General features: G+C 34.3%; 2 protein-coding genes across 2 annotated transcripts; both read right to left on the bottom strand.

Moving 5' to 3' along the window:
• Nucleotides 1-1962: 1962 nt before the first annotated feature.
• On the bottom strand, nucleotides 1963-9263 carry LOC143555293 (uncharacterized). The gene is made up of 14 exons (XM_077044872.1): nucleotides 8931-9263; nucleotides 8757-8850; nucleotides 8301-8487; nucleotides 7791-8049; nucleotides 7468-7683; nucleotides 7317-7403; nucleotides 6088-6222; nucleotides 5871-5984; nucleotides 5528-5775; nucleotides 4473-4553; nucleotides 4141-4372; nucleotides 3168-3266; nucleotides 2266-2451; nucleotides 1963-2068 (listed from the first exon to the last, which is right to left on the bottom strand). Exons 1-14 carry the CDS (start codon nucleotides 9258-9260, stop codon nucleotides 1970-1972), a joined length of 2367 nt encoding a protein of 788 aa, XP_076900987.1. The 5' UTR covers nucleotides 9261-9263; the 3' UTR covers nucleotides 1963-1969.
• Nucleotides 9264-12382: 3119 nt separating this feature from the next.
• On the bottom strand, nucleotides 12383-21055 carry LOC143555282 (uncharacterized). The gene is made up of 14 exons (XM_077044866.1): nucleotides 20694-21055; nucleotides 20511-20604; nucleotides 19946-20132; nucleotides 19055-19313; nucleotides 18371-18586; nucleotides 18165-18251; nucleotides 16999-17133; nucleotides 16805-16918; nucleotides 16478-16725; nucleotides 16083-16163; nucleotides 15758-15989; nucleotides 13848-13946; nucleotides 13449-13634; nucleotides 12383-12534 (listed from the first exon to the last, which is right to left on the bottom strand). The coding sequence occupies exons 1-14, from the start codon at nucleotides 21021-21023 to the stop codon at nucleotides 12436-12438; spliced, it is 2367 nt and encodes a 788-aa protein (XP_076900981.1). The 5' UTR covers nucleotides 21024-21055; the 3' UTR covers nucleotides 12383-12435.
• Between the last annotated feature and the right edge of the window lie 5767 nt (nucleotides 21056-26822).

The following is a 26822-nucleotide window of genomic DNA, read 5'->3' as shown; positions in this document are numbered from 1 at the left end:
TCACTGATGAAACATGATTGGGTGTGTTTAATCCCTTCTTGCAAGTTAATTGCAACGAATCATGAAAGACTTCCTTTCTTTTGACGTGGTATCGTCATGTGACTAACTTCGGCTGCAAAGACTTTCTTTCTCCTTAGACACATGTCTCATCAACGCCAAATGATGCAAAATCAATGGATTGGCTTGGTAAATAACTAGGTACCATCGGGTGAACATGCAATGGTGTTCATGTTAATAAATTTATGAGGAAGGAACATATGAGTGCAAATTATGTAATGACAATTACCAGCCTCATCCCGAATACATATCATGTGAAATATGGATAAAGGTTTAAAAGCATATATCTTATGTAACGTTAAGTTACGGGTCTATCTCAGCTAGTCTTGGGTATCACATGATATTGTCATCAGGTATCGCATAATATCGTCATAATGTATTAATGGAGTGAATTTGTACACCTCTCTTTTGCAAATGAAGTTGTATTTTGTTAAACTATGGGCACGTCATTTAGATTTATTGAATCTTGTAAAGTGTGACTTGAAGAAGTTTAAGTCTTAGAGTGGAGGGTGTGGTTATCTAATGTTAGTGAAACTACCCTAAGCAGTAAGCACTAACCAATCATGTACTATCACATCATTTTTACCCTTATCTATCTTGACTACTCTAAGGGCTGATAATGCATTCAAACTACCTTAAAAAAATTTATTTTTTAAAATAACTCAAAAATTCTAAATTAAAAAACTCAAAAATAAATAAAAATGCATACATTAAAAATTTAAAAATATATAATAATTAAACAACATTTTATTCAATAACACACTGATAAAATTATTATTCCCAATTCCATCAATTTTTGAATTTTGTTATAAGTTCAAATGTGTCGTTATCGCGAGCGTTAATTTGTCAGACCATATGTCGCTATTTCAAACACACTTGGTGTTGTGTACAATCGATTGATCCTCCCCCCGAAACAAAATAGTTTAAAATTCGGGGCCAACAACCCAACGTTCGTTGCTAAGGTAGCTTTATGCATCAAATAACCAGTATCTTTAAACTTAGTAAGTTGACTTTCCAATATTAGAAATTTGGCCATTAACCTATTTTTAATTTGAACTAAAATTTATTATTTATGTTTCCTTAAAACAAATTTTAATTTAGGGTGTTACAACTCTTTATTCTTACACGTTCTTTCTGATGTCTCCTCTCGTCATTTGTGATTACATCCATGAAGTCACTGCGCAACATTGTCACTGCGCTTTGTCCTCAATGTAATCCATCTAGGAACTAACGGATTTATTTTTGGTTGCCTGGAAGAAGACTTCCAGGTGGTCACTCATAATGATATTATTTCCACCTAAGAACAAATAATTGCGGAGTTCTCATTTTATCCAATAACATTCAGCCCAAAATGAGTTGGTGATTTAAGAGACATGACATTTCTTATGAATCAAGAATCTCTTATTTACAGGACGATGTGAGGTTTGCATAAGGTGATGCATTGATCCATGTTAATCTTCTATATATCGTTACATGGTGCAATAACACATTACACCAAACACACTGCTGCATAAACTTGTAGTCTATATACACTTCAAGTCTTCAATTTATTTTATATCTTATGGGTTACCGATATTTTCATAAGCAATACAATTTACTTATTGTGATATTATTGTCTAATCTATTATGATAAGTTATTATGTTATTTGATTATTATGTCGTTCATATTATCGCTACTTTGGTTACCTGTTACTCAGTGTTTGGCTTAATCGTAATTTTCTTTGTGCACAAAAAGGACTTTGACAGGTAACGACCGGAGAAGATTTAGAATATGAGATTATCTTAATCGTGTGTAAGAAAAGCAAAACTAAAAAGAACCTGATAAAAAAAAAAGAAGATATGATTTTACAATTGTCTTAGTGGGCCCGTGATAGGTTCTAAAGCTCGGTTCAATGAATATGCATGTTCTTCGCTATACTTTGACTAAGCATTCTTCGGGTAAACCGGTTTCCTTTGTTACATTTGTGTTTTGTATTCTCCAAGCGTCATTATATAACTTGTAATGCAATGCCTAGCAACAAAATACATTCATCAAAATTCAAGTTGCTCACACAGGGGTGTCAGTCATGTTGGGTTAACATGTTAATTTGTGTCAATGACATCAACCAAAACCGATCCAAATGAACCTATGCAAACCCCTAATAGATATGATTGTTTTTCTAAAACTTTCATTTTATTTAATTTCCTAAGATTTGAAAGTATGCATACTTGTATAAACGTTGAGAACACGTCGTCTTCACTTAACTTGGACAATTGTTCCGCCCAGTCTTTAACGAACCCGAATGTCAATTTCTGTCGTTTTGCTTCGAGTAACATAGAATCCCTATACAAGAATCTTTGCCAAATACTCCTTATATTCGCTAACTTGTATTCTACTTCTGTCTCATTGAAACCCTACATAAACATAAAATTTAGAGAGGGTAATATTTCATTATGATCATGTTAGTTAGAAATGGTAGAATATGCACCTTTAATTTAAACGGGAACAATTATCAAAATAGCCAATTTTAACCAAGGTTTTCCAATTTTAGCCATAGTTTTCAAAGAATTCCCAAAACAACCAAAATTTAACGTCGGATTTGACGTATTTATGCGGCATATCTAAAATCACCACGTGTTCCATTTTTCCAGGGGATCTGACCAATTGTGATTTTTTCTGACGGATTTGTGAAAGAGCCGACGAAAAAATAAACAGTCGGGGCCGTCGGTTTAATTCCCGTTACAGTCAGATCCGACGGTTTAATCTTCCATCAAATTTCTCTAGTTTTTCTAAAAAATTACGTCGGAAGACCGAAAATCTGCTTTTTTCGTTAGATGACTAGACATCAGGACACATGTCGACTTCTTATAGGGTAGATTAATTTGTCAGGTCAGAAGTTGTTTACGCTGGATCCTACTAAATTTGATTGCCATTTTGAGAATTTTTTAAAAACCATGACAGTTTTTGAAAAAAATTGGTCAACATTGACTATGTTGAGAATTTTCCGTTTATAATAATCTAGTTACATTAAAAATAACTAACACTAACTTTGTTAGTTGTGTAACATAAAAGAATACGGACAAAGCCAACATATTGTCAACCTAGATAATATTTGATGTAGGCAAATTACCCGAAGGATCTTTACAAGGTTCGGTATTTCATCCTCCCGTAATCGAACAGCAAAACTGTCATAGTTGAACAAGTTCTCCCATGGCAAAAAGATACCGTCCTGGAAATAAAACTCTCAGAAATAGTCTTCTATGTAATGCAATGTAAATGTAACACTCTGATTATTGTTATATTAAATTTTATTGTGTAAATGAAATTAGAGTAAATTATCAAAATCGTCCATGTGGTTTGGTCACTTTTATCATTACTATACAAAAAGACTTTTTTTAGCAATTTCATCATCATGGTTTTTAAAACTCGTTATTTCCATCCAATCACCTAATGTCATCCACATTGGCCATTTATAAGTGAATGATGTTAGGTGATTGGATGGAAATAACGAGTTTTACAAACCATGATGACGGAAATGTAAAAAAGTATATTTGAACCCAAATGACAAAAGTGAGCAAACCACATGGACGATTTTTGCAGTTTACGTTTTTTTAAGTTGTAATTACTTGAACTTTTAAAATTATGTAAATATACTTTTTTGTCATCCTTATATGTATTATAATATAGCGTGTGTAATCAGTTTAAACGGATAAAAACATACATTTTCTTAAAGAAATACCTTAACATGGTTTTATAAAGCGTTAAAGTATACACAATTGCATGAATTAATTTCGATTTGCATCCTTGATGTTTTATCAGAATGACTAGATGAGTATCAAACATGTCTTTTCATTTTAATGTAAGTCCTAAGGTTTTCATGTTTTATCTGTTTGCATCCTTTTGATTAACTAAATTAAAATTTTCAGTTAAGTAGAAGGATATTTAATTTAGTCATTAAGTACCTGAATAATATATAACAATAAACGAGCTAAGCTCGAGCTCGAGCTCTGTTAAGTTTCATCTCGGCTCAATTCAGCCCGTTTAGACCCATAGACCTAACCCTGTAACAAACAAATAAAAAATTGTTTTGAGGTTGAAATTACCTGGATAATAACGGGAATGCAACCTTGCAGAATACTATCTTCCATTCTACCACTCCATCCATCTCCAGGCATAACTCCACAAAACACAGAGCTTGCCAGATCATTATGGTAACTTGCTGTAGGACTCGCAATCACAATCACATCATCAACATGTTGTCTCCCAAACTTCCCGTCTTTGTTAGGGGACGATCCAAATTCTTCAGCTACCTTTTGCCTTATACCCATACTATATCTGCATCATGATGGGATATACAATCAAATTTTATATATGCAAAAAACTGGAACATGTACAATTTAAAAAAAACAATAAATTTAATAAACGCGCTACTTACGTAGGTTGAGGTCGTCCGTATTTGTAAGCTTGCCCCAAATTTCCATTGAAGTAAAACAATGTTTTCCGATCCTCTAGAGGTCTGCACGCACGCACGTATGAAAATATAATGTGTTTTGACACAAATACAGGCCGGTAACATTTAAGTTTCAACATGAGTTCTGCCATGTGGTGTTGACTAGGGGTTCAAACTTCTAACAAGCCAAGCAACTTGTGAGCTACTAGAGACTAATGCACTAAAAGCTTGGACACTTGAACCGTGCTTAAATGATCTTGAGGCTATAATTAAGCTTGTTCAACAAGTGAGCCTCAGCTCGAGCTCTAGTTATCGAACTCGAGCTGGCTTGCGAACCCAAACGAAACTATTATCTATATGAATTTTGTGCTTAATGTATAAAACATATATTTAAATAATAACTGTTATTATATATAAAATTATGATAAACAATAATAAATGATATCAATCAATCAATCATACCCAGTGGAGTCCCACCAACAACAAAGCTATAAGTAGGGTCTGGGGAGGGTGGGATGTAGGCACACCGTACCTCTATCCAAAGGGATAAAGAGGTGGCTTTCGGAGAGACCCTCAGCTCTAGAATACATATGTATGGGGCAATACAAGGAAATCAAAGTTTAACAGTAAAAAATAAAATAATAATAATAATAATAATAGTACAAATAATAATAATACTATAAGTATGGAAAGAAAGTATCATTATTGTTTGTGACCAGAATAAGGTAAATAAACGCCCTAGTAAATGATATATATTCTGTATATATAAAAATTATTATATGTATGTATATATTAATTAAAGTGTGCATAAATTAACTAATAAATAATAAACGAGTTAAGCTCGAGCCTAGACGGACTAAGTTTGGTTCGTCTCATTTAGTGTTAACCCACCAACACATTTTGTCCAACTAAATGCTTGTGCAGCTAATATGACTAGAAAAATATCTAAATATTTTGAATAAATCAATTTTATTCGCTTTGTGTGAATTGTTAACTTCAACCTATTTTCAAGTTATAAATTTGGTTGGAAAGACATATACCTAGCCCAAAACTTTTGGGTTATTGAGGTGACATCGGGTCGTTTCCATGCAGGAATGACGAGATCTTTTTGTGGATCAAAACAAGTATGATTCCCCCGATCATCCAAAGATATATCATCCCAGTTGTCGCCCCAATAAGCGGTTGTCGAATGGTTGTGCTTTCTCATTGTGTTGCCCCAATGGACCAACATTATGCTGCTCCATATCTCCTTTGGGGCATAACATGCACCTTCATCCCATGAAAATGACTGCCAATTAGCATATAAAAGAAACAAGCATCATTATGTACATGCACTTCTTTCTTGTAAATTAATATTGATCGAGCTATGTGCCGGAATCATACCCAAATGTGATCTCTTCCTGATGAACGGTTCCAGTACGGGTGTTGCTGAATGATATGGTCATACGCTTTCTTGTAGATCTCTAGAGTGTAAGAGCTTCTCAAGTACCTATGTTTCTGAGAAATTAACCATGAAAATTAAAAAAAAGAATATCAGTTAAAAAAGTATAAAAAGATGAAGTCTTTATAGGACTTGGTTATATGATGCATGTTGCAATACCTCTATGCTCAAATGGGGTGAATCACCAGCGCGAATTATGATACACGAATCAAGAACTGGCACAAAATAATAATCTGCTTCTTCACCGTTTAAGGTCCGATGCGAGCTCGCTAACATGCTTTCATATATTGCCATCTATAGAAGTATTGGAGTACACCGTTAACTGAATTATGTAATTATAATTAAAGGGAACCCTTGGTATATAGGAAATCATGCATAGACCTTAAACAAGCCAGTACCCAAACAAACCTATTGTGTGTGTGTGTGGGGGGGGGGGGGGGGGGGGTTGGGGGGGTGGGGGTTAAATTTACTCTATGTATAAAAATTTTCGGACGAAAACGTATAAATTTACACTACTGAGCAAAAGTCGCCTGAAAAATGTTTTGGCTAGGAAACTCCTTTTTGACCGGAAAACTAAACATTTTCATCCCAAACCTCTTTATAACCTTAGATCGACCTTTAGAAACATTTTTCTAGTAAAAGCCTCAGTTATTGAGGCCGTCGAGACCCTAAACCATCGTCAGAGTCAGTTGGTGGTCCTCAACTAGAGGTGGTTGGTTGGTGGTGATGGTGTTCAGGTGGTGGGTGTCAGCAGTGGTGGTGGTGTTCATGTGGTGGTTGCTAGTGGTGGTGTTCAATTGCTGGTGGTGAGTATGTTGGTGGTGGTGTAGTGTTCAAGTGGTGGTTGTCGGCGGTGGTGGTGGTGTTCAAGTTTAGTTTTCCGGCAAAAAACATCTTTCCGACGACTAACGTCTTTAGGATTTTATTAGTTGCGGATCGTTGGGAGGTTAAAAGATGTGACCGCAAACAGGCATTTTGTTAGTTGTAAATGTTATTTGCAAACAGTCAATAGTTTGCATTATTTAAATCCAAATTTCCTCATTTTTATTTAGCTTATGCGCTTAAGATTGGTTTCAGTATCACTTGTATATATATTGAAGGTGTTGTACATTTTAGCAGGGCTATCCCCGAAATCATTAGAAGATCCTAGGCTGTGGACGAGTAAAAATTTGGACCTAAGTAAAACAAAAATATAAAGGGCTTTTTATTTTATTAGGTTTTCCACGTCTAATCACACGATTAAGTTAAACATGTAGCCATTTTACAATATCTAAAGTCTTGACACGTCAACCTGACCCACATATAAATGTTATTTGTTTTGACCAGTCACCAAATCTGCTCGTTTTTCACCGTATATTAAACATCAAAATCACAGGATATTATGATACCTGAGAGCCGTATAGTTCATCTGTCCACACAGTAGCATTTTCATGGTCATAAATCCTATAAACACACTGGTCCTTAAAATGACGACCCTGCAACCAAACGAGTGTAAAAAAAACATGTTTACAAATTACAAGTTGTTATAAACGTTCTAACCTCGAGTAGCAGACTATTAAACTCGGGTGGTAAATCATATATATAAATTAGCGGCCTTTTCTTTTCCACCCCGACTTTTAATCCTGTCATATTCCCGACAACATGTCCGTCATCCGGAATACTAATTTGGGCAGGACTAAGCCACTGTGGCCAATCTCTAATTGATGAATAAAGAGATGGAATGCTACAGTCCACTCCATACCAGCCATTATCACACTGCAAACATGATACATCCAAAAATATGAAAATATATTAGATTTAATTATTTAAAGCACACACAGTTCTATAAACTGGGGTACTTGAGAAGCTGATGTTTAGTACACCTGACAAAAGCCACCGCGACAATGACCGTGACCTGAACATTGGTTAACGCAAGTAGATAACACAGGAATCTCACAAAACCGCCCGTAAAAACCATCATATTTGCAATCACACTCTTCTTTAAATTTCACTTTGGATTGATAAGCTTCAACTGGATCTACATTACACCATCCGGGCATGCTTCCGTTTGTTGAGAAAATATTTTCATGATCGGCTTTTGACCAGTTGACGGCTTTCCATCCACCAGGTTCAGAAGGTAAGCTGGTTGGTGTAATCGTTGAAAACGATGACATAGAAAGAAAAGAAGAAATGAAGGAGGGAAGGAAAATTTTATTGTCTCATAATAAAAAATTACATATGCATGAAACAAACAAACTATATATATACACCACACATACACGGCGCGTATGTTATACGGCGTGTAAGTTACTAAATCTAAGATGACCCATTTATCCCGAGTCCAGCTCGGTTTTCCACGCTTAAAGAAATCTATAATTTAATTATAGGCTTACATCATTTGAAACCCGCATGACTCCACTACAGGACGAATCGGGTATTTGGTTCCTTCACCGCAGAAGCACATAGCCCGTGTTGTGTCACAATGTGCAGGGCAGATAGACAGAACCAATCGACCGTATGGTAGATCCTCCGTTGCAGGGTAATTGCAACTAAACTCTTCTCTCTCAGAGCAGCCATCTCCTGTTTCATATATTCACAAATTGTTACACAATATTTACATTTTAAAACTCGTGTAATTTTACATATTTTATCTAGTTTTAACGCATAAAAATTGTCTTTGTAAACATGGAAAGGATTTTATATATAACTACGTAGGTTTGATTGGTTTGCGTGTAACGCCTAACAACACTGTATTCATAAGTTTTGTACCTGAACCTGTTTTAATTGACAAGTTACCTGTTCATTTACTACCTCTACATCATGTGATGAAACATTGAAACGATACTAACCTTTGAATCCATGGAAGCAACGACAATGACCAAACTCGTGATTACAAACGCCTTGGCCACTGCACCCGTCTTTACATTTCTTCCCGGTGATTTCCTATTAAATGAGTCACAAAACATTTCAATATATATTCAAACACAAACCAATATTATTCCAATATACACTTTAACTATCACCTCAACAACTTTTATTGGACTTGCAACAGAATCGCAACCAGTTAACCATCGACCAATCTCAGCTTTCCACGGTGCACCACGATACACAACCGCATTATGCAAGTCAGCTGGAAACCGGGATTCTAAAGATTGACGTTGTTTTTGCAAACTATTGGTGTTTTGAGGTTCGATTGTCTGGATAGACGAGTATATGACTTGATTGTATCCCAAGTAATCAAAAGGAGTCACCGCGAGAAACACGAATAATTGAATTACTAAAACTAATGCAACAGTTGAAGCAATGGTTGTCGTGAGTGACAACGAGTAATTCAACTTTTGAAGGGAGAACATGGTCAATTTATAAATTGACTTTTCAAGTAGTCCTTATTCACCTGTTAATCAAGAAACTTAATGTCAAACACTTAGGACATGGTTAATTAGATTGTGGATTCACTCAAGAAAAATGTATGATATTGTAAAATTTTGTGGAGTTTAAATTTAGTGTAACGGGTTTGGCTCTATTTTGAGTTGAACTACAAACCACATTTAGGTGTATGAATCGTATTCACGCTGACCCAATGGATTTACGAGTTAAATCATTTGACTCGTTTATTTATTTTTCTAAATGTGCTTTATATAATGTACAAATAATATAGTGACAATATTAGATATAACTTTTGATTAAAAACGACACGTTCGTGCCAACCCGTTAACACAACCATTTAACAGCCCTACTAGCAGCGACAATTTTAGTGGTGAGTCGTACGTTCTCTTCTCGACTAACTGCATCAAGATATATATAGCTAATATTTTCTTAAATAGAAAATTATTTTTTAGAAAAAAGATCTGATTCATAAAAGATGAAATTGTCATTGTTAGAACAGTTTGAAAAATGCATAACATTTAAAAGGTCACACTTTTAAAATTTTTCATCAAACTTAAAATAAAAGATGCATTAATTATTATAAAAACTTCTAATAAGTTGGCATGAATTAAGAACAAAGTGCAACTTACCAACTGATCAGTGGAAAATTAAAGAAATTTCAGAGGAGAAAGAGTGCTGCCTGCAGGAGAAGAGGCTAAGAAATTAGGAAACTAAATAGTAATGGCGAACAGGCAAAATTACTGAAAATACCCCTGACGCTGATGGATAGATTTCTATGTGTAGGGGTATGTTTGCCAAATGACAGCCAGTTATGTACGGACTTGCATACTAGAAAGTTGACCCCGATGGCAAGTTTACAACTCCATAATTATTAGATTTTCAAAGGTAAATGAATATGTATTTTTTAATCCTAAATCCAGCGATGGATCTAGAATAAAAGTTGAAAGGTTGTGCGGGGTAAGAAAACTTTTGTTAGAGGTAACCGATGGATAAAACGAATAAGAACAAGAAAATACACTAAAAGTGTACTTGGAACGCTGTGAACTTTCCACCCACGATACGGCAGCTTGTTCATCAAGTTCTGTGGAAGAAGATACTGAAATGACTAGGCATAACTTCTACTTTGTGACTTCATTTGTAGTCATATCGTTACAAATTAAAGTTCAAGATGTTGCTAGTTCATTACTTCGTCGATTTAATCATACATTCAATGATGAGATGTTTACAAGAAAGTATTTTGTAACGATATGACTACAAATGAAGAATATCTCTTTGTTCAAAGTATGGGTGATATGGAGATCAGGAAGTTTCAATGTTTTCAAACACATTGTGTTGCAAGCGAGAAAGTTTAACATGAAAGTCTGCAAACTTTTTGTGATCGTGTTATTAGTTTATATGGAAGAGTTCCCTCACGGACCGACATACACTCATGGATATTAGAGAGCATAGATTGTACGCACTAGGTTTTGGGAAATTTCCCGACAACATGACTCGGACTATACACGAGGAGGGGACACAAACATCTAATGATTATGCTAAAAGTGGTTGCCTCGCAAGATTTATATATTTGACATGCGTTTTTCAGAGTCACCAGTTGCAACAATGACAAAAGCGTACTCACGATCGATACCGCATGCAGCAAAGTGTACATATGAGAACATAGTCGAATGTCAACGCTTTTACATTTATGCAATGTTCCGTATTTAGACCGGTAGTAACTTTGTAAGTTATGCAATGTTATTTTTATACATCCACCTAAAGTTGTTACATGAGGAAAATTGGGATGTTAAAAATAAACTATCATCTTATACATTTTTATGTACATTTAAAGTTTTAACGGTTTAGAAATGTAATGATTTATGTTCAACAGAGTAGTTAGATCAGATGTCGTTAGATCAGATGTCAACGCTTTTACATTTATACTTTCTTTTAATTCTTTTTATTGTTATAAATTGTATTAAATTAAATTTGATTTTCACATCACCCCTTTAATTAGTCATTATGACGAGTTTTATTTAAGGCAATTGAAATTGAGTTTATTTTCTAGTTTACTTTTTAACTTTTAAGTCTCAACCCTTTAATTAGATCCAGGAATAAAATAAAGCTGGAATGTGAGTTGCTCAAATATATTTCAGAACTTTCTATTGTGTTAAATTATTGGTAGTTCAGAAATCCCCAAAGTTTAATCATGGAAAAGGCAAATCAGTTTTAAAAATAATGAATTCTATTTTGTCCTTGTGTCACGCTGGTATCAAAAATCATAGTCGCTTACTCACTTTCACTTTTATATTAGCACACACAACATCACAATGCCTTTGCTTTATATATATGACAACAAATTATTGTAAGCTTAACACCACGGTGTCACCACCTTTGTTATATACATACTAGTATAATGTTATACATCTAACAACGCATTGTTATGTTACTTATAAGCATAACATAACAATTATTATACATACGCATTGTGCTGTAATGTTTGTTGTTAATTACGGTTTCATCTTTTTGTAATATTGTTTGCTGTACTGCTCTTTCTTCTGTCACTCTCTGCCATTCATGTTGATCATCATAGCAAGAAGCACAAAATTAGTTACAAGTTGGTGTTACGCTTGTAACCTCAGTTTCTGAGGTTATCGACACGCTACTTGCATCATGCGTTTTGAATTAGTGTTGTGCACCCCTCTTTCGTAAATTATATTGTATTTTGGTAAAACTATTGATATGTCTAAATTTACCAATTTTGTAACATGTGATTTAAATCAAGTTTCATAATTTGTGTTACAAAGTCTTAACAGATTTTAATTGAAATTTAAGATTCATTAAGTTTTAATATTTCCTGTTTAAGATATTGACTTATGAATCTAATTAGGCTAGTAAGTTAATTATATTTTTTTAATTATTAACTTTTTTTTCACAATACATTATTAAAAAAAACAAATTATTAATATGAATAATTTAATTTGAGTATATCATATTACCTTTTGACCTTTCAAATGTTCTATATCAAAAAAAAAAAAGAAAAGAAATTAAACTATGCATTTACTCAAAACTATAAAACAAGAAGTAAAACCAAAGGAACCCGAAAAATATATGATTTTACAGTTGATGATGGGTTCCCAAGATCATTTTGTATGTTCTTCACTAAACTTTGAGCAAGCATTCTTTAGGTAAACCGGTTTCCTTTGTCACGTTTGTGTTTTGTATTCTCCAAGGGTCGTTATATAACTTGTAGTGCAATGTCTGCCAAGAAAAATACATCAATCAGATTTTAAGTTGCTCATATAGGGTGTCAATTGTGTCAGGTTGACGGGATGAATCGTAGATTCAAACATTGTGTGTCAAAAATCAAAATATCAACTCTAACCAAGGCACAGTAAAACTCGTGTGACCTGAACACGAGCCGTTTAACCCATTTTTCTTTAAACAATTCAAACTGGTTGAAGAGTTAATTATGAATGGGTTGTAAATTGAAATCAAGTCATAAACGTGTTAAAGGGTCGTAAACGATTGACATGTTTACATAAACTAGTTAAACATGCCAGCCTGAATACGGGCATATTTAATAGACATTGTTGGATTGTGTATGAATCCGAAATAACACAATAGAACACAAAACAGATGCTTTGATTTTACGTTTTCTCAAAATCCAACCTTTCGGTTTAGCATTTACTAAAAAAACCGAACCGAACCCGTAAAAACCAACTTTTGTTATTGAATTTATGGATTAGAATTCCTTTTTTTGAATCTTAAGTAATGTCTAAAAAATTAATAAATGGTGTAACCAATATAATTTAGGCCCAAAAGTGTAATAATCAATTAACCATTAATTAACAAAAAAGTTTAGGCCCAAGTTCAGTATTTTGGGCCATTTTTTTCGGCCCAAAACTTTACAGCCCAAGTTCCAGATCCTATAAAGCCAAAACCGAACCCAACCCATTGTGAAAAAACCCCAAAAACTGAACGGTTTTCGAAAACCCAAAAACTAAATTCTCGGTTTCTGTTTCGCGTTGGGCCCAAAACGACCCAACAGCCCAATCCACACCCCTAGCATATATAATAACTGAAAACCTTATTATTTTTGTGTCTACTTTTTTAAAAAAAAAATTAAGCATTTTAATTATTTATCTACGATTGTATCACGAAAGTGTGCATACCTGAATAAATGTTGAGAAAACATCATCCTCACTTAACTCGGACAACTGTTCAGCCCAATCATTAACGAGCCCAAACGCCGATTTCTGTCGTTTGGCTTCGAGTAAAATAGAATCCCGGTACAAGAATCTTTGCCAAATGCTCTTCACATTCGCCAACATGAATTCTACTTCCGTCTCATTGAAACCCTACATGATCAGTTATTCAGTTGTGTTTACAGAGAGAGAGAGAGTAATAATTCATTATGATAATGGTAGTTACAAACGGTACACTATGCACCTCTATATGTAATAATATAGTTACACAATATTTAACTAACACTAGCTTTGTTTGTTAGTTATGTAACCGAAAAGCTAACTAACTAAGCCAACACTGGTTAATACTTGGTGTAGAGGAATTACCCGAAGGATCTTTACGAGGTTCGGTATTTCATCTTCAGGTAACCGAACAGCAAAACTCTCATAGTTGAATATGTTCTCCCATGGCAAATAGATACCATCCTGAAAAATGTAATATAGATGTAAGTTTCTGATTACTGATTATTGTTAAAACTTGTTTTTTCCGTGTAATGTAAATGTAAATTTGTATACTTGAAAGCATTATAATTCTACATTGAGGTACTTCTTTATGAAAATGTGAATTTTTATCCTTATCTAAAATTGTTAAAAAGAATATAACTATCTTGAATTTAAATGTTTTTGTAAGGCTTGTGAGCTATTTGGATTGAGCTCGCTAAAAGATCAAATCTAGCCCATCTTAAACGAGATCAAGTATATATATATATCAGCGTACTCAGTAAATCCCACCAATAGCAAAGCTATGGTAGGGTCTGAGGAGGGTAAGATGTAGATAGCCTTACCTCTACCCCGTAAGAATAGAGAGGCGGCTTCCAGTGAGACCCTCGGCTCGATAGTAGTTTTGCATCAAGCCTTGGACATAAGGCACATAACACTCAACCACTGGGACACCCACTGATTGGTGCATGTACCTTTGTCTTTCGGCCATCAACGCCACCACATGATGCCTGATTAACCTTCCGCCACTTTTGACGTTATTTTCACGAAATTAGTAAAATAACGTCAAAGTTAGTGCAATTTCACTTTTGCCCACCCGAGGGCCCACACATATATACATTATATGCGCGCATCGCAATCGTTTGTAGTTTGGTAAACAAGCTCAGCTTTATATACCGAGCTTGATTAGGCTTGTGAGCCTAAACCAACACGTTATTTTTATAAATATAATAACTCTTATTTAATATAATAATATTTACTATGCAATAAATCTTGTTATATATTATTATGATAAAAATAAAAAAAACTAATAATCTATATTATGTCATATATATAAAATCATAATTTTAAATATATGTAAAAACAATATAAACACGCATAAAATAAAGGTTTATTGGATTTTAATAATACAAACTTTGGTCTATTGGCCGATATAAATCCCAACTTAAGAAATTCCCTAGACTAATTCCAACTTTCAATCTATTGGCCTCCACTGAGCCTTTTCTTAACAGGAACTAACCCAGTTAGTTTTAGGGCAAAATATGTCATTTCTACAAATTAAGGGGGACAAACGAAAAATGTAAATTAACTTAAAAACTCAACGACACGAGCGCCACCACCACCGCGGTCGCCGCCACCGACACCACGACCCTCGACACCACCACCACCACGACCGCCGTCGTCGACACCGCCATTACCACCGCGACCTTCGCCATTGCCTCCACCCCCACCACCGGTGGCGGAGGCCGTAATGGTGGTGGTGACGGTGTCGACGACGGCGGTCGTGGTGGTGGTGGCGGTGTTGAGGTGTCGGTGGTGGTGGCGCCCATTTCGTTGAGTTTTTAAGTTAATTTATATGTTTCGTTTATCCCCTTCAATTTGTAGAAATGACATATTTTGCCCTAAAACTAACTGGGTTAGTTCCTGTTAAGAAAAGGCTCAGTGCAGGCCAACAGAGTGAAAGCTGGGATTATTCTAGGGAATTTCTTAAGTTGGGATTAATATCGGCCAATAGGCCAAAGTTTGGATTATTAAAATCCAATAAACCTAAAATAAAATACTTGAATAACTATTATTAATAAACAAGCCCAGCTCGAGCCTTAAAATTTACTCACGAGCAGAACTCAACTTTGGATGTAGAGCACGAAAAGAGCCGAGCTCGAGCTCAAACCCTGTTAAGTTAAATGAGTTAAGCTTGAGCTCGAGTTCAGCTCGTTTACCCCCCTAGACCTAACTTGTGCATCTCTACTGAACCATAAACCCTAAACATTAAATACAAAGTTTGAGCTAGAATTAACCTGGATAACAACAGGAATGCAACCTTGCAAAATACTATCTTCCATTCTACCACTCCATCCATCTCCAGGCATAACTCCACAAAACACGGAGCTTGCCAGGTCATCATGGTAACTTTCAGTATGCCTTGCGATCACAATCACATCTTCAACATGTTGTCTTCCAAGCTTCCCCTCTATGTTTGGGGACGATCCAAATTCGTCAGCTAGTTTTTGCCTTATGCCCATGCTGTATCTGCATGATGACATGATATACAATCAATTACAATAGAAAAATAAATGGAATCAATTTGAAAAAAAAAACATGTATATAAACGTGCTCACTTACGTAGATTCAGGTCGTCCGTTTTCATAAGCAGGACCCAAATTACCATTGAAGTAAAATAATGTCTTCCGGTCCTCTCGAGGCCTGTGCATTGAAGTAAAATAAGTACACAAAATGTATATACATTACTTATTAATGGGCTCGGCTTAGTTTGTTTACACCCCTAGTGTTGACCCGCCAACACATTTTGCCCAACTAATTAATTGCTCTACTAATATAACTAGAATAATATCTAATTGCTTTGAATAAATCAACATGATGAAGTTGAAAACATTTTAGTACCACTTTGGGAGACTTTCAACCTATTTTACTTTTAGCTAAATTTATAAATTTTACCTGTTTTCGTTAAAGCATAACACAAATCGGCTCGTTTTAAGTAAATTTTGTGGGAAACATACCTAGCCCAAAGCTTTTGGCTTAGAGAGGTGACATCGGGCCGTTTCCATGCAGGAATCACAAGATCTTTTTGCGGGTCAAAACAGGAATGATTCCCCCGATCATCCGAAGAAATATCATCCCAATTGTCGGCCCAATAAGCGGTTGTTGAATGGTTGTGTTTTGAGTTTGTGTTTCCCCAATGAACCAACATCATGCTGCTCCATATCTCCTTCGGGGCATAACATGCGCCTTCATCCCACGAAAATGACTGCCTTAACGTATAAAAAGATCGTTAATTGTATGAATAATTTCATTTATATATATAATCGACTTTTGTAGAGTCATACCCAAATGTGATCTCTTCCCGATGAACGGTTCCAGTACGGGTATTGCTGAACGATGTGGTCATGTGCTCTCTTGTAAAACTCAAGAGTGAAAGAGCTTCTCAAGCCTCTATGTTTCTGAAAAATCGTTAAATCAGGAACATAAATACTAATAAAAGAAATAAAAGACCTTTAACGTTCTATGATGGATGTTATACCTCCATGCTCAAATGAGGTGCATCATCTGCCCGAGTTATGATGCATGAATCAAGAACCGGGACAAAATAATAATCTGCTTCTTCTCCGTTTAGTGTCCGATGTGGGCTCGCTAACATGCTTTCATACAATGCTATCTATAAAAGGGAAAAAACAAACATAAAATGGCTTAAGTTTGTTTTAGTTACTCACAATTCAACTTGATGGTAACGGGTCAAATGTAGATATTTAGATTAATGTACCATGTCAAAATCTGTCTGATGTGTGTGTATTAAAATACTTGCATTGTCTCTAAGTGTGTTATCTTGTTATTTAAAAGATATAGTTTTTGACATTTTGTAATCATATTTAAAACATTAATTATATACATAATGTAAAAAAGATGGACATAAAAGTGTTGGTGGGTCAACCCAACCCATCTTGACCCACACATAAATTCTATCATTTATACGCAAATCCATTTTGACTCGTCACTGAGCCACCCATCTGCTACGGGTGCGCACGAAACTGAGTTCCAAATCATAAGTGGAAAAACCGTCGTAACTGAAACCAATAAAAAATCAAGAATTTGGTTGTATGTTTTCTTAAAACCGATGTTTTGGTTCAATTTCGGTTTTGCTAGCAGCCAAAGACTAAATAAATAAAAAAATAAAAAACTAACTGAAATAACCGAACCGTAACCAAAGAACCGAATTTAAGTAATTTGCAAGACATTATTAAATGGTGTAGCCCAAAAAATTAAAATCCAAATGTGTAATAATCAATTAGTTACTAATTAACAAAACAATTTAGACCCAAATTCATTATTTTGGCCTACTTCTTTCTGCCCAAAATTGTCAAGTCCAAATGGTAAAACTGAAAAACACGAAACTGAACAGTACCTATTAAGACGGTTTACAAAAACCCAAAAACAAAAAATCAAAAAAGCCAAAACCGAACGTTTTTCAAACCCACTAAACTGAAACCGAACGATCTTAAAAACCCAAAAACTAAGATCAAACGGCTTTTGAAATCCCAAAAACAGAAATAGAACAGTTTCAGAAACCCCAAAACCAAAACTGGATGGTTTTCAAAAACCCAAGACACATATTTTCGGTTTTGGTTCGGTTAGAGCCCAAAACCAACCCATGTCACCTATAAAGATCACTATCATAGGATATTATAATACCTGAGAACCGTATAGTTGTTCCGTCCATACAGTAGCATTATCCTGGTCATAAATCCTATTAACGCACTCGAACTTAAAATGACGACCCTGCAACCAAACGAATTACAACGGATAAATTATAAAACAAAATAAAAAAAATCACAGTAGCAATTTAATATAAACATATTTTTTAAAATTACATATGATTCATATATAAAAATTCTAACCTCGAGTAGCAAGCTATTAAACTCAGCTGGTAAATCATACACATAAATTAACGGTCTTTTCTTTTCCACCACGGTTTTTAACCCGTCCATTATCCCAACAACCGGTCCACCATCGGGAATACTAATTTTGGCGGGACTTAGCCAAAGTGGCCAATCTTTAATTGATGAATAAACCGATGGAATGCTACAATCCACTCCATACCAGCCATTGTCACACTGCATTCACCATACATTCAAAAATATGAATGTATATTTTATTTAATTATTAAAACACACAGTTCTTTTTACGGATATTCATTGGTTCAGTTTTGAAACTTTTTCGGGTGAAACTGAAAGCAGGACTGAACCGAATTGAACGGGTCACCTGCGAACCTACCGGGTTGACCCGTTTATCCAAACGGGTTCGCGGATTCGACCCCATACTAACATGAACGCGTTTATACCAAATCCAGTTTGTATCCTGTCAGAAATTCACACCATTGCGAATAGGTGTTTCACTTTATTTATTATTACTTATTTAACCTTTTTTGCCATTATCTTATATTCGATTTATTCTGGTTTGTTTGGTTTAAACTGAATTTAGATTCCTGAGATGAAATCTGAAAACCAAATATATAAAGGGATTCGATTTCAAACGGTTTTAGTTTTCGGATTAATCAGTTTGAAACCAAATAATGAATATACCTGACAGAACCCTCCGCGACAATGACCGTGACCCGAGCATTGGTTAATGCAAGTCGAGAGCACGGGTGTCTCACAAAACCGCCCAAAAAGACCATCATATTTGCAGTCACACTCTTCTTTAAAATTCACCTTTGAATCATAAGCTTCAACCGGGTCCACATTACACCACCCGGGCACGCTTCCGTTTGTTGAGAAAATGTTTTCGTGATCGGCCTTTGACCAGTTGGCCACTTTCGGTCCATCCGGTTCGGTAGGTAAACTGGTTAAGAGAGTTGGTTTTATAAATCAAGACACGAACGAATATGAACAAAAAAGTTTGTTAATTTAGTTAAACGAACGCACATGAACACAGGTCTCATTCGTTCGTTCATGTTCGCGAGCGTTGGTTCATTTTAATTCGATTATGTTCATTAGTTTATGATTGTTTACGTTCGTTAATGTATACATTTAAACTTTTGGCCCAATACAACTTAGTATAGTTTGTATAACTTTTTAGTGTCAACACATTGTTCTTCACATTACTTTTAACTAGTCTTAGCTTAGTCATGTTTGTATAACATTTTAGGGCCAAGACACTGTTCTTCACATTACTTTTAACCAATTTTAGCTTAGGAGCCAAGCTCGAGCTTTAGAAAAAGAGCTCAAAACGAGCCGACCTTGAGCTCTCATAAGTCAATATGAGCTGAGCTCGAGCCTAGTCAAGCATCGTCACGGCTCGGCTCGTTTGCACCCATAGAACCCATTGCGACACCGTACCAATATGTTACTCTCAGCAGTTTTGACCCGAACTCATTTTTTCCCAGAACCTGTGTTGACCCAAACCCATTCTAAACCGTTTCCCAACCCACCTGGTTTGGCATGCTTAAAGAAACTTATAATTCATAAGCTTACATCATTTGAAACCCGCATGACTCAGCAACAGGACGATTTGGGTATTTGGTTCCTTCACCACAAAAACACATGGCCCGTGTCGTGTCACAGTGTGCAGAGCAAATGGACACGACCCATCGACCGTATGGTAGCTCCTTCGTTGCAGGGTAATTGCAACTTAATTCTTGTCTCTCAGAGCATCCATCTCCTGTTTTATAAATTCAAAAACTGTTACACAATACATACATTTTTAAACGCATGTTTAAAAAAACTCTGCATAACTGTTGTAGACTAGTTATATTCAAACACCACCCCTATAGTGTGTTAACAAGTGTATACGGCTCGTATAGGAGCCATGTGAGTCGTATAACCCCTGCATGACTGACAAATGTACTTTATGACAGCTTTTTCAGTCTATACGAGCCGTATAGGGTGTATACGACTAGTATAGACTGAGACACGCTCCGACACATTATGGCATAGTTTTGGCCTATACGACTCGTATAGGAGCACCTGGTGTTTGAATAACCTATGTGGTGTGGGAATAGCCTAAGCCTATGTGATAAAGCATTGAAACAATACTAACCGTTGAATCCATGAAAGCAACGGCATTGACCAAGCTCATGATTACAAACACCTTGACCACTACACCCGTCTTTACATTTCTTGCCATTTATTTCCTAACAAGGACACAAAACATGATCAACACAACACATTTCAAATTTCAAACACAAGACAATAATATTGTAATATGCACTTTGATTATCACCTCAACCACGTTTACCGGACTGGCAGCTGAATCACAACCAGATAACCATCGACCAATCTCAGCTTTCCACGGTGCACCACGGTATACAACCGCCTTATGCAAGTCAGCTGGAAACCGGGATTTTAAAGATTGAGGTTGTTTTTGCAACCCATTGGTGTTTTGAGGTTCAGTAGTCGGGATGCATGAGTCTTTGACTTGCTTGTATCCCAAGTACTCGAAAGAAGGGACTGCAGGGAACACCAATAGTTGGATTACCGAAACTAATGCTATGGTTGAAGCGATGGTTGCTACTAGCGACCATGAGCAAGTCCACTTTTGACGCGAGAACATGGCCGATTTGTTGGTTGACTTTTCAAGTGATTATCATTTACCTAGTAATCAAGAGAGTTTGACCTGGTTAAAGTCAAACATGAAGAACATGGTTAGATTGAGGGTTCACTTCAACAAATATATGTGAAATCAATCTAAAACTGTTTTAAGCCAATTCCATGAGACCATGAACAAAAATTTAAATTTGTTCAAAAATTATGTGGAATCAAGAAGTCAATCTAAAAGCTTGTGGCTCGCTTGAAATTTAGCCGAGCCGGCTCGGTTTGTAAACTAACCGGTCGTAAGCTAAGTTCAGCTCGTGGCTTGCTCATTAGCTGACTCATTGGCTCGTTTAAATTAAAGCCCGAATTTCAGCTTGTTAAGATAAACAAGTCGAAACCAGCTTGACTCGGTTTGTAAACAAGCTGACCCTGGCTCGGATTGTGTTACATCTTTAGCTAAATCTAAAATAATAATGAAATCAAAGTTCATACAGCTGAAACAAAAGGTCAAAAGTAAGCAGATTTAACTTTTTGTATCAGTTGTATGAACTTTGATCTAGTTCATTTGTTTTGTTTGATTTAGCTAATGCTGTAATCAAACCGAGCCAGGGCCTACCCTGGCTCGGCTCGGTTCATAGCTAAATCTAACAAAACAAAATGAATTAGGTCAAAGTTCAAATAACTGAATAAAAAGTCAAATCTGCTTATTTTGACTTTTTGTTTCAATTGTATGAACTTTGACCTGATTCATTCTTTTTGTCCGGCTTACATTAGGGCTGTAAACGAGCTCAGCCAGAGCTCAGCTCGTTTACAGCCTTAGCTAAATCTAACATAACTAAATGAACACCACAATTGAAATAAAAAGTCAAACTTCATATATTTAAACAAAAAGTCAAAACAACCAGATTTGAATAATAATTAGCAACCACTAGTCCTAAAGAATACAACACAGAATAATGGGAATGATTACCAGCTCAAAAAGGGATTACCTTTTAAACCAACACAATCAATCATCATCATCATCATCAATTTAATCAAACACACAACATTATCAAAATTCACCAAAACCCTTTTCAATTCCTTCAAACCCCACATGAAAATATATTATTTTTTTTATTTTTTTTCAAATTTAATGAGTACCCACCAACACATTAATTACCAAGAATAAACAGATCGAGTTTACTTACCAATCAAATGAAGAAATTAAATACAGAAAGTACAAAGATGAAGAAGAGGTGAAGAAATTAGAAAATTAAATAGTAATGACGACTGGACAAAATTTCTGAAATACCCCTGACGGGGATGGTTAGTTTACTATATATGGTTCGATGTGTAGGGGTATTTGTGTCAAATGACAGCCTGTTATCTTGCAATTTGTATACTAGAAGTTGACCACGATTGTAAGTTGCAACTACTCCCTGTAGAATTAGCCAATTAATTTTCGTTCCAAATAAAAGAATTAACCAATTGATTAAAATATTCTTTTTTTAATAAGTAATGATTAACATATGAGATTTTTGGGTTTGCTTTAGTGTAATTGAGTTGTGATTAGTTTTGGGTCGGTTGAAATTTTAAAAAATATGTTTATTTATGTAGGTTTTGTTGGTTATAATAAAAGATTCAAAGGTTGATATTTTAAAATGTTTAGTTAAACTGTTGTTTGATTCATCTCTTCTACAATAAAGTATTGCTTGATTTATATCTTACACATCATTAATGGACATTGAATTTTTCATTTAAGAAAGAATTTTGATATTATAGCATTGAATTTTGTTTTTAGTTCATAATTCATTCATCAAAGGAAATTTGATTCATCTTTAAGTACTTTTACTCTCACATGTCGGTAAGTTTTCTCCTGATAATGAAATGAAGATAATTGTGTGAGTTCGTAATTTGTAAGTAATCTAAATAGTTGTTCAAATAATATATAAAAATATTGGATAACAAATGCTAGCATTAAATAAATAAATACTCATTAAGGTAGTGTTTGGTATGAAATAATGATAGGCAGAATGAAATGGATAATTTCAATTGAATGAAATAAAACATGTTTGGTTGTCATTTATTAACGAAATGAATCATTTATAAGGAATACAATTCCTTCCATATATAACATTTTTCACTCTTTAGTAAAATGTGGTTGTTCTTTTATTCACTCTAGGAATGGAATTGAAGGGAAAATAGTCAATAATAATAATAATTGTTATTATTATTACTCCTACCGTTATTATTGTTATTCTATCGTTATCATTGTTATTTTATTATAATATAACTATTATTAAATTATAATTTTTATTATAATTTTATTACTATATCGCATTATCTTATTGTTGTTTTATTAATTGATAATAAAATATTATAATTGAATAGTTTACGATCTAATAAAAAAAATAATTGGTTGAATTTTGTATGTTTTACAAGGATAATGATGAAATAGTTTTGTTTTTAAATTGTTTTCTATGAAATAAGTATATAAGATATTTTCGTTAAGAACGTCTATATGATATTTTAAATTTGGCTTGTATATATATAACTAGCTTTTATCTTCCGTATTACGATGGTTGTTCTATATTATTCGTTTCTAATATTTATTTGTTTTTGAATTTTTATTTTTTTTTTGTATGAAAGTTAATAATATACTTATGGTTTGATGTTAAATTGTTTCACAAATAAATGAGATGTTATAACCCGGTTTAAAAGCTATATGGATTTGATGAGACCTAAGACTCGTTTATTTTTTTATTATAAAATTGTTTTTTAATTATAAATAATATATATATATATATATTTAAATAAATCATATATTAACTTTTAGTATCCCTACTTTATAAGATTTTTATATCAAATATTTGGTGAGATTAGTTTTTAATTTAATGAGATGTTATAACCCGTTTAAGAAATATATGAGTTTGATAAGACTCATGCCCGTGAATTCAAGTTAAATGCATGAGAAACCTCCATTTAAAAATCAAGCAAATCTGGTAACTACAAAAAAAGAGTGAGCGACCACATCGCGACACGTAAGATTTTTATGGTTTCGTTTATATATATTATTATAGATATTCATTAAAAAATTATAAAAATACATGTCTTAAAAAAAGTCATATTGTTATAACACAGTTAATTAGTCAATTATATTTATGATGATTTTAGTTAAAAGTTTTTTGTTTTAATAATTACTTTAATTTAATTGAAATCGAGTTATTTCCTCCATCTCTAGATCTAGGAATAATATGGAGCTGGAACGTGGGTTGCTTGAAGAATTTTAGTATTTTATTGCATTAAAATAAACCCAAATCTATAAACAACCACGCATTTTATATGTATATGACGTTAATCTAAAATTTGTAACAAGTAAATGTATATTTACAATCAATGGCGATTGGAATAAAAAGGTGACAAAAAAAACGTGGAAAAGAGAAGACCCCTAGCCTTGAAAAGCTACACCCAAAGGCCAAAAGCCCAAAACATTCCATAAAGAGTAAGAAATTGGAACCTTAATCAAGTAAAGTTACTATAGTGAAGGGTGTTACTTTAACAATAACTTTTTACACCTAAATACCAGTTAATCTTGTACATATGAGAATTTTAACTCATATCACTTTTGTAAAGGGGAAACATCATACCACTAGAGTGTTAGTTCACAATACGATTACTTAATCACATGTATCGAAATGGACATTATTTATGGTTGAGGAATGACAAAATGAGAAATTATTAAGACTATTGTCAACTAAAATAAAATTAAAAAAGATTATCATAAAGTTAAGATTTTTTTTAAATTCGAATATGATATTGCTATAATAGTTAATTAGAGCGTTCACCGTATACATGGTGCGTTAAACTTATATAATGGTACATCACCCTAATGTGTCTTACTACAATATTTTTAGTTGGATGTATTTACCCCTTAACCTTTAATAAACATGACATTTCCTAGTTGCTTCCCAAACTTCTCACAAATTAAGCACTAATTTTTTATATCCAAACACAAAAAAGATGTATATCTATAAATACTCAAATATCATTAAGAATCAAGAGGCGGTATAAATTTTAGCAACCATGGCCCATTCTTTAATAAATGTGCTAACTTGAGTAAAGGGATTTGTGTCAACTCAATTTTATATCAACGAGTTAATTTGCTTCTATTCAAATTATAGTATTATACTACAACATGACTTTCTATCAAATTTGCTAACTTAAAATGAGTTAGATAACAAAACCATTAACAAGACAACAACCATTGTTTTTGGCCACCACCTGCCATCCTCGTCTCCACCACCATCGTTACCTTCACAGCTTCACTAATGCCATCTTGCGGCAAACACGTCTAAGCAAATGTCATATCAGATTTACACAAGTGAATCAAAAGCACTTATTTTCCCTTCGTATATATGTTTTTTTTCGTGTCAGGTTTGATGTCCTGATCACATGACAAGATAAAGCCGTCCCATAACTCTCCACTACGGATGGTCTAACGTACCTGAATACCTGATGAAGTTAGGATATATGTAATGCCAAGTCAACCTGTGTGTGTGACAGCCCACTAGCCCAGATACCCTGATCACATGATTGTATACGTCACTATACGAGGCCAGCCCAAACCCATTAACAGTTTCTCTATATTTTTAAGGCCCTAATTTTTTTTAGGCTAAACCACTAAAGTTTATTCTAGGGTGGATCCGGATTACCTCTCAACTTTATCATAAGTGCAAATAATTTAGATTTTTAGCATTAATTGTTATGAAATCAATATGTATATTATATTTAGCAATTTGAAAACATCAAGTAAATGTGCTACTGGCTATTAGGTATGAATAAGAATCATGCGGGTGTTGCTTGCCCAAGTTCGAATCATGTTTATATACAAAATTAGTCCTTTATTATCATTTGCGTCTATTTCCAATCTTCAAAAAAACAGATTGATCAATTAACTATAAATTGTTTTTAAAATTAGGATACCATTAGCCCTAAAAAGAATTTTAGGCTACCTCTTAGCTATAAATTGTTTTCAAGTTTTCAAAATTAGGATACCTTAAAAAAAAATTTAGGCTACCCCATTTCTAGATCTGCCACTAACTAGAGGTGGGCATAAAACCCGGTTTCAGACCTGACCAGGAACCGAACCCGGTTCTACCCGACCCAAGGGTACGAACAAAGTTTCAGTTTCTCTTCAACATCATACTCGGATCCACACCCAACAGAACCGTTTCCACCTCTACCTGGTAAAAACCAAGACCTGAACCGCCAAAACCCAATAAAAACCCAGGAAAACCGCTCAAAACCTGGTAGAAAACCCGACCATTCCTACAACCAGATTCTACTCAACCCAGTTCGTGACTTTTGTTGACCAAACCCAGAACCAAGTCCTACCCGGTTCCGGTTCCGGTTCCTGAAAGAAAAACCGATTTACCCACCTCTAGTTTATACCGGACTAATTTTTTTTTTCTTTTTAACATAAGACAATCCATCTCAAACTGGTACTTTTCCCGTCCGGTGGACGGGAACATCAACACATGAATGTAACGACTACATAATTGTAATAAAGTTGTTAATTGATAAAAGTTTAAAATCAAGAATTCAAGATATGAGAACCATTTATGTAAGTATTTTTCTTAATTACATTATAAAACAAAAACAATTGTGTAAAAAAAGTATCATAGCAAACAAATAAATCAATAAGTTACAGAGCAAGAAAAAAAAACAAAAACAAATCAGAAGAAAAAAAAGGTTGTAAACAATATGAAGAAATAAAAGATCACATATGGCATATTTGTTAATGTAATAGTGCTTCTTAAGCGTGTCTTCAATGTTACAA

The sequence above is a fragment of the Bidens hawaiensis genome, unplaced genomic scaffold, assembly GCF_021521415.1.
Source record: "Bidens hawaiensis isolate Kalapana, Puna unplaced genomic scaffold, B.hawaiensis_p1.1 tig00001032_1, whole genome shotgun sequence".
Lineage (NCBI taxonomy): Eukaryota > Viridiplantae > Streptophyta > Magnoliopsida > Asterales > Asteraceae > Bidens > Bidens hawaiensis.
The sequence above is the reverse complement of the archived record's forward strand: the minus strand, read 5'-3'. Positions and strand labels throughout refer to the sequence as shown.